Source organism: Colobus angolensis, unplaced genomic scaffold (assembly GCF_000951035.1).
Source record: "Colobus angolensis palliatus isolate OR3802 unplaced genomic scaffold, Cang.pa_1.0 Scaffold204, whole genome shotgun sequence".
In the NCBI taxonomy this organism is placed as follows: domain Eukaryota; kingdom Metazoa; phylum Chordata; class Mammalia; order Primates; family Cercopithecidae; genus Colobus; species Colobus angolensis.
The window spans coordinates 2,307,604-2,321,873 of NW_012115200.1; the positions used below are offsets into that span (position 1 = coordinate 2,307,604).

Consider the following 14,270-nt stretch of genomic DNA (forward strand, 5'->3'; position numbering starts at 1 on the left):
TACAAAAAATTGAGGGTGGAGATCTCTGACTTTGTTATTAAATGTGCATTTTGGAGAAGTGGAGGGAGTTGAAATGGTAGTAAAAATGATTCATTTCTCAGCACACTTTGCCAGAAGGTGATTTATTTTAAAAAGCATATGGACGCCCACATTTCTCCACTTCTCAGGCAGAATTAGAGGACTGAAATGGAGAGATCTATCTCAGATGGACGTGGAGATGAATCAAGTAAAATCACCCGCTGAAGCCAATGCTGCACTCTCTCTGAAAGTCTAGAGAAAGAATTTGTCCTCTCACGGGGACAATCATCTGATTTGTTTCCATTTCCCTGACTTCTGACTGCTTGGGGTAGAGATTATCTCCCCAAATGATGCCAGGCAGGCCCAAGACCTTATCCCCCGGTAATGAGTCATGGACAGGAGTTTATGGAATTGACATACCCAGGTAGGGTTGCTGGAGATTTAGAAATGTGGAGGCTCTCATGCCTTCTGTCAGTGACATGAACCCTCATGCCAGCCTCCCAGGGGAGGGTCTGCCTGAATAGGAGCCACCAGGGGATGTATGTAGAGAGAGGCAAGCTATTTTAGAGCAGTGGGACTGTTCAGAGACACACACATACAGTGCATGCACACACACATGCACATACACACATACACACGTGTGCACTTACTACACACCCACACCCACACATGGTGCACGTTCACACATGTGCACACGTGCACACACACACACACACACATATACATCAGTAGGGAGGGGCTCAGCCCCAGTGGCTCCATGCTGCTTTGCTGGGCCCCAGCTCAGTTCCAGGAGCTCTCCCATCAGGCTGGGGAGGCAGAGTGCTTAATCCCAAGCCCTGCCCTCCAAGGCACATAATCCTGCAGTCAGGACCTCCCGACCAATAGAAAGGGCACCTCTCTGCCTGAAGTCAGAAGCTGTGGGAAGATCTATGCTGCCCCAAGATGGAGTCCCTGCAGGCTGCCCAACATGGGTCAGGGTGGGGCAGGTGGGGAGGACTGGCCAGTGTAGAAGGCAGCACTCACCTGGCTGGAGGCTGGACTTGCGGGCACAGGGCCCCCGGCCTGAGGCTTTGCCTGATGGATGCTGCTCCCTTTGCCTGATGGGAACTCTGAGCTGCTCTGAATGAGGGCATCTGGGATGTCAGGAGTGAAAACCAGTGGCCAGAGAGCTTCTCCATGAGTAGTGGCAGGATTGTGGCCTGAGGCCGGTGGGGCGGCAGGTGGGGTGGCAGGGAGAGGACCGTGTCCTCTGTCAGGCTGATCTCTACAAAGGAAACCCCCTTTTTCCACTCTCAGGACACCTCAGATTCCCCCATCATACCAGCCCAGGGATAAATCCAGGATGGCCACATGGAAAACAGTAGCCCTGCAGCTTAGCCTCAGCCTGCCCATGTAGGAACACTCGTCTTACCCCTAAGCCCCATCTCAGCTCCTCCTCCAAATTCGGGAAGCCTGGAGAATACCTGTCATCATTTCAGCCTTTTCTAAAAGTGTCTGCTTTGGTTTCAGAGACCGGCTGCCACGAGTTCAGTGGGCACAGGTGGTGCAGGCTCAGCGTCTGTCCGCGTTTGGGCAGGCTGCCCCCCGACCTGGGCAGGATGGAGAGAAAGTTGCTCTTCAGCTGCTCACGTATGGAACAGCTTCATTTCAGCACAGTCTCTGTTTGCGGGTTATTCTAGCAGTGCCCAGAGCAAAATGCCTGCACTGGGCTTTGAAGGGAATGAGCTGGCAAAGTCATCTGATTACCAACTTTTATGTGTGGAGGAGATATGCCGGCAGAGCAAGAGAGCAGCTGTTTTCATTTGTGGTTTGCAAACCAAGGTCGCGGTGGGTTGAAAGTATTTGGGCGAGGTGACTGGACTGGAAGTAATTCATCATTTCAGGATGGCCGGGGCCCGTGCTGCACATTCACATACTGCCTGACACACACGGCATTGGAAAATCCCAGTGCCTATGTGCTCAGTCGACAGAGAGACGGTACACAGCTAACTGGCTTTACAATTCCCATCCCGTTCCAGATAGGGGTTTGTTAGATCGGGAATTAGGCTGTGTGGTGTCCATCTGACCACACATCCCCACGCAGGCAATTGATCCATTCAGTCACTCATGCGCCCTCTCTTGCCGAAGAGGCTGCTGACCTCCCAACCACGGGGAATAGATCCTGTGTAATGGGACGCAGGGCAAGGGCCAAATGTGAGAATGCCCCCACGACTGCTCCCCAAACTCAACATACGACTGCTCCCCAAATTCAACATGACGTGAACGTGGATGGGATGGATCAGAGATGAGATGACCCAGGTCACTGCTGAGAGAAGGGTTAGTGACCTGCAGGACTCGGTTCCAATGAGACAAGAGGTGCTCGTGTATCTAAGGAGAGAGGCACCAGTGAGAATGGGAAGAGGGAGCTTTGGAAGAATAAGGGAGAAAATGGGGCAATTGTCCACAGTGCTGACTGAACTGCTGATCGGGGAACAGAACTGGCTCAGCGACCCTGAGGACATGGGCTCGTGGGAAGGGCCACCCCACGGTAGAGACGAATGTCCCAGACTTCAGCTTCCTCTGTGATGACTGGAGACTCACAGGAGGTGTTGTCTCTGCTCTGAGCTCTGCTTGCCAAAGAGCCTCTGGGTGGGCCTTGTCTACTTGTGAGGGTCTGCCCCTAGAAGCCTGTGCAGCCGTCGGTCAGGTCAAACCCTCTGCTTCCCAGGCCACCAGCCTCCTTGTCGGAAAGGAAGCGGTCAGATTGTGCATTGGCTCTGAGTGCTGCATGTTGGGGGACACGTCCCTGGAGAGCCAGAGTCACTCTCAGGAGGCAGCTGCATTACGGTCCCCTGCCTGCCTGTCCAGCTAGGGGCCAGACCCCCATCAATTCAACTCCCCTTGGAAAGACACTCGCAGAGGTGACCAGGGTCTCCAGGGGACTCACCTCTGCAGCGCAGTGGGCAAAGTCTTCACCTGATTTCCTTCTCTATGCCTTGGGAGAAGGTGAAGGTTATCATGGCATCAGCCCTGGCCTGCTGGGCTAGTCCAGACACGCTTCTGTATCATGCTCACCAGCGCCCTCTAGGAGGCAGAGCTGTGAGAGCACCCAACGCATAGATGGGGAGATGGTGGCACAGACAAGCCGTCACAGTCAGGCTCTCCAGCCCCGGGACCAACACCGGAAACCACCAGGCCCTTACCAGAGCCATGCGAGGCCCTGGGCAGACCAGAGCAGCGCAGGGTGATGTGGGCTGTGTGAAGATGGCGTTTTGTCTGAGATGCTGGTACCATCACTCAGGCTCCTCATGAGGATGGGCCGTGGCCCCCAGGGATGTGCCAGAGCGATTGTCTCGGGCGATGACTCAAGGGAGGAGGAGATTCGCGGGCAAAGGCCTGGAGACGCTGTGTGCCCGGCAGCCACATACAGGCGCCTGCGTCCCGGCCTCTGCTCCCCTCATGACCCTCATCTCAAATCATGTGGTGTGCAGTGGCCTGAGTGCATCCCCCAAAACTCACGTGTAAAAACCCCAAGGTAATCGTGTGAGTAGGTGGTTACCTCGTGAGGGTGGAGCCTTCGGGAATGGGATCTGCGTCTTATCAGATGGGCCCCAGAGAGCTCCCTTGCACCCTCTGCCCTGAGAGGACACAGTCAGGAGGGCCCCGTCTATGAGGAGGGGACCCTCGCCAGACGCCAACTCTGCCGGTGCCTTGATCTTCGACTTCTAGACTCCAGAACCATGAGAATTAAATCCTGTGGTTTTAAGCCCCCTGGGGTAGGGTAAGGGGTTAGAGCAGCCTGGGGCACTGTGCACTTGTCCGTCCGGTTTCCGCCTACCTCCCCAGGTCCAAGTTCCCCAAAAGCAGGACCCACACCATCCTGTTTCCTGCTGGGGCCTCTGTGTTGGCAACAGTGCCTGGCACATCTTAGGAGCTCATCAGTATTTGTCAACCAAATGAAGGAATGTGATCACTCACTGTATTGTCTCGCTCCCCATGACGTATATTGAAGGGATTTTGAGAAGCCCTGGTTGGCCTGTGTCATGTCTCAGCTGTTCAGCATGGGTCCCGTGCCTTTCAGAGGCAGAGCACCGAAGATGCAGCTGACCAGACACACCTGAGGGCATGGCTGCTGCTGGCAGTTCCGTGGGCAGATCTTGTTACCCGTGCTCAGAGCCTCAGTGTGAGCGGCCCCTTCTGCCTGGAAGGCTCTGCTCCTGAGTCCTCCCAGCTCAGCTTCAGGACTTGTCTGTCCCCCTTACTCTCCCCGCTTGCCCCCCTCCCACAGTCCCCTGCACACTCCCAGGCAGCATGTGCCACCCTGTGTGTCAGTGGCCTGATGATCTATGAGTCACTTGAAGACCAGGCTTCCGAGGCTCCCTTCCAGCAGTGCCCCGCTCAGGAGACGCAGAGCACACGTCAAAGGAATAAAGAAATGAGCGCCTGCAGGAAGGGACGTTAATTCTGACAAAGCCACAGCCCTGAGTGCCCTGGGAGAAGCCCAGGGTCCAGCACAGGGTGTGGTTTGCTGATCTGGAGTCAAACAGACTTCTGTGCAAGTTCTAGCTGTGTCCCTATTACCCAGACTTTGGACAAATCGCTCACTCTTTCTAAACTTCAGAGTCTTCTGCGAAGTGAGACTGGCAATAGGATTTACCTCAAAGGATTGTTGAGAGGACAAAATGAGTCAAGGAAGAAAGGACTGAGCTCCACGCCTGGTCTAGAATGAGCATTTGCTCAGTTGCTCACTATGATTAGTACTCAGATTGTTTACAGATCAAGGGTCATGGTCATCTGGAAATAGCAGCATGTTCCACTTACAATGAGTGTGCACCAATCGCCTGCAAACAGTGGCTTAAAATAATGACCCCTTTGATTTTGCTCCTGGGTGTGTGCTTTGGGCAGGGCTCAGTGGGGAGAGTTGGTGTCCGCCCAGCTCAGTGTCAGAAGGTGCTTTCAAGCGCTGGGAGCTGGGCTCCTAGGAGGCTCCCCCACTAGCTCACGTCTCCTGAGGCCACAGCTGGAGCCTCTCCATGCAGGCAGGGCTTCCTCACAATATGGTAGCTCCCACAGGAGAATGTCCTGGGCAAGGAGGAGCCAGGCAGAGGCTGCCTCCTTTCAGAGCCTGGCCTGGCAAGTCACATGCATCCTCCTTGTGCTCTCTGGTTGAAAGCAGTCACTGGTCCCTGCTGGATTCACAGGATGGGAACCCAGACTCCACCCCTTGTCATGGCCATGGCAAGGAGAGCACGTGGGCTGTGGGGTATGTCTGTGTGTCTCTGTAAAGCACGCAGCGGTGACTGGGGGAGCACAGCCTGCACTGTGTGGATAGACACTGCTGGCCCTACACCTGCAGAAGCCACCAGAGCCCCCGGAGAGGCTATTTCCACATGGCTTCCACTCCCTCACCTCCAATACAGTAAATACACATTATTTTAAGATCCCCAAATGATTTCCAAGTGTAATGCAATTTTTAAAGATCAAGTCTTAGAAAACAGAGCTTGGAGGCAGGAAGGGATTCAATCGCAAGACAAAATCCCTAAAACTGTACGGAAACAGTTCTGTTTGCTCTGAATTCTGCTCTCCCGAGCAGCTGTCCGAATCCCTGTTTTCTGTGCCCCCTCACCCCACTGCTGTCCTGTCCCCCACTGTCCCCGTTCTCATGCGGATGGCCCTCCCTCCTCATTGCCAGTGCCCGAGAGCACAGTGACTTCACAATGCCAGTCTTCATGGGTCTCTTCACGTCGGCAGGCCCGGCAAGGGCACGACTACATTATGCTGACAGCATTTTACAAACAAGCAGGAGTTTTTTGCCTGCATCACACTTCACATTCTTAATGGAGAAAAGGCAAGCAAAAAAAAAAAAAAAAAACAACAACAACAAGGTAAGTATTTTGGGGGCAATACAACTTCCTCTTATTATTGTTTGAAGCAGATCATTCGAAAGAAGCAGCAACAAGAAAATAAACAGTAGCAACGATAAACGTTTAGTAAAGAAATGAATGGAACACTGAGTGAACCTTGGTTAAAAAAAAAAAAAAAAAAAAGTATCTTGACCATCTGTGAAGAAACAGCAGGGCCGTGAGTCCACGCAGGCTCATCCATCTCCATCACGCCACACTCCTCCTCTGGTCACGACTGCTCATGGCCAGGAAGGCCCGGGGCCCCCTCATCCTCCCTGTGGGGGCCTCCCCACAGAGCAGGGGGTGCTGGGGAGCGGCAGACGGGCAAGGGGCATGCTCTGATGTGTGCAGGGGCTGGCAGATCTGGCAGCAGCAAGGAGGAGCTGAGAACTCCCAGGCAGAGAGAGAAGGCCGGGGTGGGGCCCAGGTGGGCAGGGAACCCCTGAGCTGAGGCCCCAGGGGCAAGTCCGAGAGAAGAACAGAGTCCGAGAGGAGGATAAGCGAGGAGTCAGGGGAGGGTGGGAGGGGTTAGTGAAAGGCAAGGGTCCCAGGAAGGTGAGAGGTGGGTGGGCCCAGCCAGCCGACAGCCGCAGGAAGCTCTTGGGCTCTGGGGCTTGGAGGGAAGCTTCTGTCCCACGACCAAGGCCGGCGACCGCCTCTCCTTCCACTCTCTTGCTGGTCCTGGTGGGACTCAGTGATTTCTGATGGACACTCTAATAGAATATTTTAGTTTCCTGCTAAAGTCTAAGAGGCTATTATCAAGTTCATCCAAGTTATGTTAGTGGCATTTAAAATGTAAGTGAAACATGGAAAAATGAAATTATAACCTAATACTGTTTTTCTATAATATCTTAAATACATACTGAAACTAGAAAGTTATTTATATCTACAGCCCCCAAAGTAGGAGAACATGGGAAATGCACTCCCTATAGACAGACATCACGTGGGGTTTCAGAGCTCGTTTTGCTCCCTGAACACGCCCCTAATTACACCCGCGTTCCCCCTTCATCTCCACGGCATTGCTGACGGGCCCACAGATGGGCGTGCAGGTAGACACAACCATCAGCATGGAGATGACTCCATCACTCAGCTAGCCATGACTTTAAATCATTTAATTCTCTTCGAAGCATAATCATGGCTGTATGAACTAACATACAAGACCCCCGAATATTTGGATGACAAGCAAAAATACCCGGGAGTTTTCCTCCAGGCCAGCGGCATCCGTGTTCCTAAGCACCGAGAGAGTATGGATCCTTTCACGTTTGTGGGAACAGCTAGAATGGTGCCCTCCCCATGCACTCATGCTGATCTCATTTCTGGTGTAACTGTGCCTTGTCGTGAGCATTCGATAATTACCATCTGGGCGACGATGGAAATGATGGCGGGGATTAGAGGGTCATGGTGCTGACGGCCCACAGATGGCCACTCGCTAGGGGTGGCGGAGGAGGGCTTACCAGAGTGTGACCCTGAACACTGGAGCCGAGCTGAGGGAAGTCAGGGAGGGCAGAGTGCCTGGGAAAAGCCACCACAGATGCTGCTTGTAGCCTGGGCCTGAAGGGGCAGGAAAGGCCGCTGTTGCCAAAGTCCACGTGAGCTGTGGCTGTAGGAACAGCTCCCTGACCAGAGCTGTGGCCTTGGGCAAAGGAAACAATGTGGCCAGGCAGCAGGGAAGAGGGGGAACAGACACCCCAAACTCCCCCCTCCACCACCACTGTTTCCTGCTGCTCCCTCCCACTGACAGAAGCAGCCAAGAGCAGGAAGGAAGAGGGCCCAGAGCCGTGGTGTGGGAGACTCGGGGGCCACAGGGCGGGGCAGAACCCCCTGGGGGAGGATTTTTGGGGACCAATACAAACTATGGAGCTCTGGCCCCTCACCCCGTAGCACACTCACAGGCGTTGGTGAGGACGGGGCCCCGCCCCCAGCGTGGGAGAATCCACTGAGGTAACACCACAAAGTCCCCAGCAGAAACCCGGGGCAGTGGGCCGAGTGAGATAACAGGGGAGACAAAGGCGGAGACGTGATCCACGGAAGAGTTCAGCTGCTCGGGGCCTGTTTCCAGAGACAGCCATGAGCCCTTGGACGAGAATCACCGCTTCCAACTCCATCTCAGGCTCCTTTTACCCAAAACCACGTGATGGGTGAGCCAAGCTTGCTTTTCTGTGGGGTCCAAGTCTTCACCACTCCTGACTTTCTGAGTTGATGAGTTTCCTGCCGACCAGTGCCAAGCACTGAGTGGTACTAAAGATGCCCAGCAAATTCCGCAGGGTCCAGTCATGGTTCTCTGAGTCCTCATTATGTGGAATTGGGAGAATTCTCCCCAGCCAGCAGAGCGGCCACCTTCTCCACCTCCTGCTTCAGAGCCAGGAGGGGTCCAAATAGCAGGAAGCTGCCATGGCCTCCAGTTGAACAGAACCAAGATGGTGAGCGAACTCTGCCCTCGGGCAACAGGCTCTTCACACGCACCAGCCCAGGGCTGTGGGGATGGACATAAAGATTCCCTAAGTAGGTTAATGAGTGGAATGACCCAAGGGGCCACTCCCATCTCCCCTTGTTGCACCTGGTTCCAGGGGAAATGCCGCCTCTTGCAGGCTGCTGGGCTCAGGAGGGCACCATAACCCACAGGCACCAGACCCTCAGGGTTTTGTCTCCCAGGTGGCACCACGTCCGGGCCCTCATAGGCCATTCCAGACTTTATCAAGGCAGCTGCTGTGGGGGTGGGCACATGGGAACACCACTGAGTCGGGTGGCTCTGAGCTCATTGTTGCAATGACTTTCACTTGGATTGAATCCCTTGGTCAACAAGACATCTTGCGGGCAGCCCCGGAGATGGAGGCCATCCTGGAGGAATCGGTGGTGATCACGGTAGAAGTGCTTCAGGCAGGGAAAGAACATCTGCCTCTGGGGAGGTAATCGAATGAGAAGAAATTGCTTCCTCATTAATGAGACAATTCCACATGATCAGCCCAACAAAGGGGCCATGGATGAGACTGAACATTGGCCTTTTGTGGCAGTAGCTCCACCCCCTGCCTGAGCAATTCTACGAAAGCCCATGCAGACCCCGCATCCCTCCCTCGAGGTCACGTTGAAGTTGGCCCAATGCGTAAGAATCGGGGTAGTGACAGAAAGACAAGGCTGATGGCCGCAGGACCACTGTCTTCTCCCCGGTACTAGAGCGTGCCTTGTGAAGGGGATTTCCCAAGCACATGGGACCCGAATATCTCCACATTCTGTGTCCATCCCAACAATTCCCAGACTTCTTCATCTTTTGCTTGAGGTGGACACTCAGTAACACCAGCCCATAAGCCAATGCTCCCCTTTCACCAAGAGGAAGGAAAGGTTTACAAAGTGGCGGCTTCCACAGACTGAGGCCACTCACTGAGGCTTCTCCTTCACAACGGCCATCGGCACCACTCCGGACAAGGCCATTACTGGTGTTTGGAGCCAGCAGAGCTGGGGGCTCCTCCGTGAGTCCTGGCAAGCACCTTCCCTCCTCAGTCGGCGGGGGACCAGGAGTTCAGCAGGAGGCAGCACTGTGGACAGGGGCGGGACTGGGGCCATGAGTTGAGTCCCCCTGGTCAGGGCCGCTTTGCTCATGCTGTGTCCACTCTAAGTGAAACGTGGTTGTGCACCTGCAGTTTTGTGTTGGGTGGACTGGACAGTAGGCCTGAGCCTGATCAACGGGCCCGGAACCCCCAGGGGCCACCCGACACAGAAGGTGAGGTGTCAACAGTGACAGTGTCGGGACCAGGGCTGATCTCAGTGAAGAGTGGATCCTACCCTGCCCAATTACATCCTAATAAGTGTGGAAAAAAGTGTTCCCATGGGAACTAATTAAAAAGAAGGTAGGTGAGGAGGCTGTGTCACTCTTTACTAGGGGACAAAGACATTGTATCTGAACAGATAACTCCACAAATCTTGAAATAAATAAATGGATGTTCAATAGTTTAAGGAACGCAATTAATTAGCGAAGGTTCAGCCAAACATGGTTCCAGCCAGGACTACTAAGTATGTTGAAAAGTAAGATTTGGTGTGAGTGGCATTTTCATGGCCCTTATTGCAATCATCGGGATTTTTTTCCCCCTGAATCTTTCAAAACTGGGTATCTTTAGTTGAAACACAATTTGGCTGCTTAAGATCATGAGGAATGTCTTAGTCACACACACACACGCTGGTTTAAAATATTTATTGATTAAAAAAAATTAAAAATTTTTTATACAAAGGTGATGAGAAAAAATCTCATGCAAACTCTGGGCATACAATAAAAATAACTCAAATATTAATATGATGGTTTTGTACAAAATAATTCTTTTGAAGTAGGACCTGTGGCAACCAGCACGGCTCCCTGCTCCAGACCGGGACGCCCCTCTGGGAGGAACGCGTGGCCACCCTTGGAAACCTGTAAGTGACCCACAGTCCAGGCGTGGGATGTTCACACTTGTCACTATGATGAACGATGAAAACCCTATTGCTGCTACTCAGAAACGAGACTGAGACCTAGGGACAGAGTAAGGAATTCCTCAACACCGCGGGAATCCTGGAGGAACGAAGTCATTCACGAAGGTTTTTCAGAAAAGTTTTCGCGAATCGTCTCAGGTGATGACACCAATGCCTTGACATGGTTACGGAGGCCCCTGTTCCCCCTTCCCCACAGTCCTGCAGTGGATTGATAATTTGTGTATATTACAAGTAATCTGCATAATTAAAACAATTAAGAGATCGACGTATCATGACGATTAGAAACGCATCAAACTCTGAACGTACAAAAGAGAGAGCTTCAATATGAAACAGTAATCCTCTGAGAACGAAGACCCCGCAGCGCCGGTGCCCGCTGGGTCGTGCAGGTGCCGGCCGCCCCACGCCCGTGTCTGTCTCCACCGCGACCTCCTCGCCCCCGGCACACACAGGGCCAACCCCCCGGGCTTATTGCATTTTTCACAAACTCATCTCATTTTCCGCAGCCTTAGTCTGTTTTCCTTGTCCCGTTTCTTAAGAATAAGTATGAACTGGTTGAAAAAATGCTCCTGGTCCTTTCTTTTTTGAACAAGTCGGAACCTCTGATCCCGGCCGTATTTCTCTGCAAACTCCTTAAATGTGGTCCTGAAAAAGAAAGAGTTTCCTGAGACACCTGCCAGAGAGTAACTCTGGCCTCCCCAGGGATCCTGCAGCAATACTGCCTGAGCAAGCAGCCAGCCCTTCCACCAGGCCGGGCCGTGGGCGGCAGGGCACCCGGTGGGTGAGCAGCTCTGGCCGGCCATGCCTGCTCCTCACCGGGGTCCTGCAGAGCCCTGACCTGCCCTCACTTGCAGGACCCCCTGGTCTCTCCTCTGAGTGGTCTCCAGAAATGAGCGGCCCCCACTAGCCTCCTCAGCCGTCTCATGTAGCTGTCACTCTCCCAGCCGCCTCCTCAGCCATCTCATGCAGCTGTCACTCTCCCAGCCGTCCCCATCACAACTTTGCCTGCCAGGTCTCCTCCGCCCCTTCCTTGCTGCCACCATGCTCTGCCTGCCACGGTCTTTCTTACACTGTTCCCTCCGCCTGGCACACCCTTCCCTTGTTTCTTCCCCGAGTTAGAGCTGCTCGTCATGAGAAACCAGGCCAAGGCATCTTCTTTGGGAAACTCGCCCTATCTAGAAGGTCAGAGAACTGTGACTCCATCATAGCCCTCTTCACCGTGGTGATCTTGTCAAACCTCACGTGTGGAACCGGACTCCCACATTCGAATGGGGGAGGCATTATCTGCTTCATTCTCCGATAAACACCCTGAATGTCCAGCCCAGTGTCTGGCAAGTAGTGAGCCCCAAACACTGATGGAGCGAATCAGAGCTGCCAGGCCAGGTGGTGCCCCACAAGAAAACACGAGTGACCCAGTCTAGACCAGCAAGGCTGTTCTCAAGGCTAGGGCAGCTTAGAGGGCAAAGCAGGACGCGCCTCTGCACTGACCAACCTGACCTTCACAGGCACCGGGCCCCACAACTTCCCGTTCTCTTAGCCTTGAACTTGAAGCCAGGAACAGGGACGGGGATAGAGGGGCCAAGGCCTGGAGCCACTGGTCCATATAGATGCACTCGCTTGTCCAGCAACAGCAGGGCCTGGCCTGGGCAATGTGCTCCAGGGTGCCTGGCAAAATGTGGTCATTCTTTGTCCGGGAGATTCTTCTTATTCCCTCCCATTTCTCTTCACAGAGAATTTTACACTTCCTTGCAGACACTGAATTATTCTGTTAAACTATTATAACTTAATAGCTTCTGAAATATACAAACAACAAGATTATGCCGACATGGCTGTTAGAAGACAAGACAAACAATTATCAGACTCATGCTCATTTCTGTCATTGAACAATTCGTCTCATTCCTTCCTCAAGGCGCTGCCGTTTTCCTGCTCTCCATCTGTGGGGGTACTTGTTTACACAGCTCTCGCAAGAAAAGCACTTCTCTCTGGCTTCCCTCTTCCTCCCTCCTTCTTGCCCTCTCCCCTGCCTTCCCTTCCTCCTTCCTTCTCTCCCTCCCTCCTTTTCTCCCCATTCCTTTCTTCCTTCTCTCCCTCCTTCCCCCTTCCTTCTTTTACTGATGTAACAAACTTCCTGTGCCGTGGCTAAGCCACACTCCACCCCTGACCTGCTCGGGGTGAGTCAAATGGTCAGACTCGCCTGGGCTTGTTCCACGCTCCCCTGGCTAGACAGGCATCTACACATTCTCAGTTAGGGGCTGGAGAGGTGCAGCTGCCAGACAGGTCCTATTCTGGGTCTCTCTGAAAAAGTGTCCCTGAAAAGAAAGGGAGCTTTATACCTCTGTGGCCCCTGAGCCATGCCGAGGGGCAGCACTGGCTTTCTGCTGATGCTGACGAGCTGTGGTGTGAGCTCAGGAAGGTCAGCTGAGTTCACGGGCCCTGCATCTCTATTCTCCCTCCACTAAGCAGGACTCGGATAGCCTGCCATGAAGGAGGCAGCTGCTGCAGCTTTCAAGAAGGAGCACCAGGTGTCAACCCCACCAGGTAGCCAACCCCACCTGGCTAGGACCCAGTCCCTAGTGGCTGCTCTCCCGAGAGGCGGGCAGGGCTGGGGCTAGGGGCTGTCCAGGAGTGTTCTGGACTATCCCGTCACCACCATTCCCACAGGCTGCTTGAGACTGAGGCTGAGACGGGCGACCAGGAAGGGATTGTATGGCTGTAGGAGGCTACACAGCCCCAGGCGGCTGCTTCTAAGAGGCCCACGTGGCCTGCATGGGGATGAGCCTAGCTGTCCAGCATGTGGTCATTTGAATTGCACATGTTTCAATAGGATGCCTACAGAACGGTAGACAGGAGATCTGGAAAAAGTTTTTGAAATGTTGTAAACTTAGCTACTTTAAAAATAAAAAAAAATGCTTTATAATTATAAAAGCAATATATCTCAAGTGTAAATGCTAAAATTTACTGCATTATAGTAAGCATTTCATGATATCTATGCACCCTATACCATTATGTTGTATAGTTTAAATATATACAATCAAATTTCTTTTAAAAAATAGCAGGCAATTAAATCTAATTTTAAAAATAGTCAGTTTAACTCCCTTCTAATTTCTTCCACTCATTTTCCTTGTGTGTGTGTGTGTGTCATCTTTTTTAAATGACTCATTGCATTCTGAATATCTTTTTCCGTTGTCTTCGTGATATATTCATGGGAAGGGGAGTATGTGGCTTATTGCTACTATTTTATCAACAGAGAGACAGAGAATGCTGGCCAAATGTCCTTAATAGCAATGACAGTCTCAACAGTAATGACGGTCTCGATAGTAATGACAGCTATCACTTTTGGAGCTCCTCCTGCCTGCCAGGCGCCACTGGGGTCCCTCCCTGCAGCCCCTCACTCCATCCTCCTATTCACTTTCTGAGGTGTGTGTGGTCATCCTTCCATTTGGAGGAGGGCTCTGACGCACAGGAAGGTCCAATACTTACCCCATGGCTGGGATAAGATGGGCCAGGGCCAGGCTGTGAACTAAGGCAGAGAAGGGGCTCCCGCACCTTTCCCAAGCCCTTGCCTCCGCGGCCTCTGTCCCATGGCCACCTGGTGGGTGGACACAGCTAAGCCATGGCTAGAACCCAGCATTCTCATGTCTACTTTAACCATAGAAAATCACAAGTTGTAAGCAATGGGACACACATTTACTTGCCCACGTTAGCACTTGTGATGAAGATAACTCATGCTATTTTTCCCCATTCAGAAAGCACCTGTTCTCTAGAATAGTTTAGAGAAGTTTTATGAGGATTGTGTAACTAGCACTAACTTAGGCCACCCAATTCTTGATCAACCAAACCACAGGTCAAACAAAGGAGGCCTATGCCTTCATAGAAAGCATCAATTAATGTCCGCTTAAAAACATGCTGGCCGGGCGC

General features: G+C 52.7%; 1 protein-coding gene and 1 long non-coding RNA gene across 2 annotated transcripts in view; one reads left to right on the forward strand and one right to left on the reverse strand.

The window, feature by feature from the left end:
• Positions 1-10,068: 10,068 nt before the first annotated feature.
• Positions 10,069-14,270, reverse strand: part of TCERG1L (transcription elongation regulator 1-like) — a 227,564-nt gene continuing 223,362 nt past the window's right edge. The window contains exon 13 of the mRNA XM_011941987.1: positions 10,069-10,997. Within this exon, the coding sequence (XP_011797377.1) occupies positions 10,841-10,997 (157 nt within the window). The 3' untranslated portion in view covers positions 10,069-10,840. The remainder of the gene's footprint in view (positions 10,998-14,270) is intronic.
• On the forward strand, positions 12,869-13,404 carry LOC105511768. The gene is made up of 2 exons (XR_001001764.1): positions 12,869-12,925; positions 13,014-13,404. It is a non-coding gene; the product is annotated as an uncharacterized LOC105511768 (long non-coding RNA).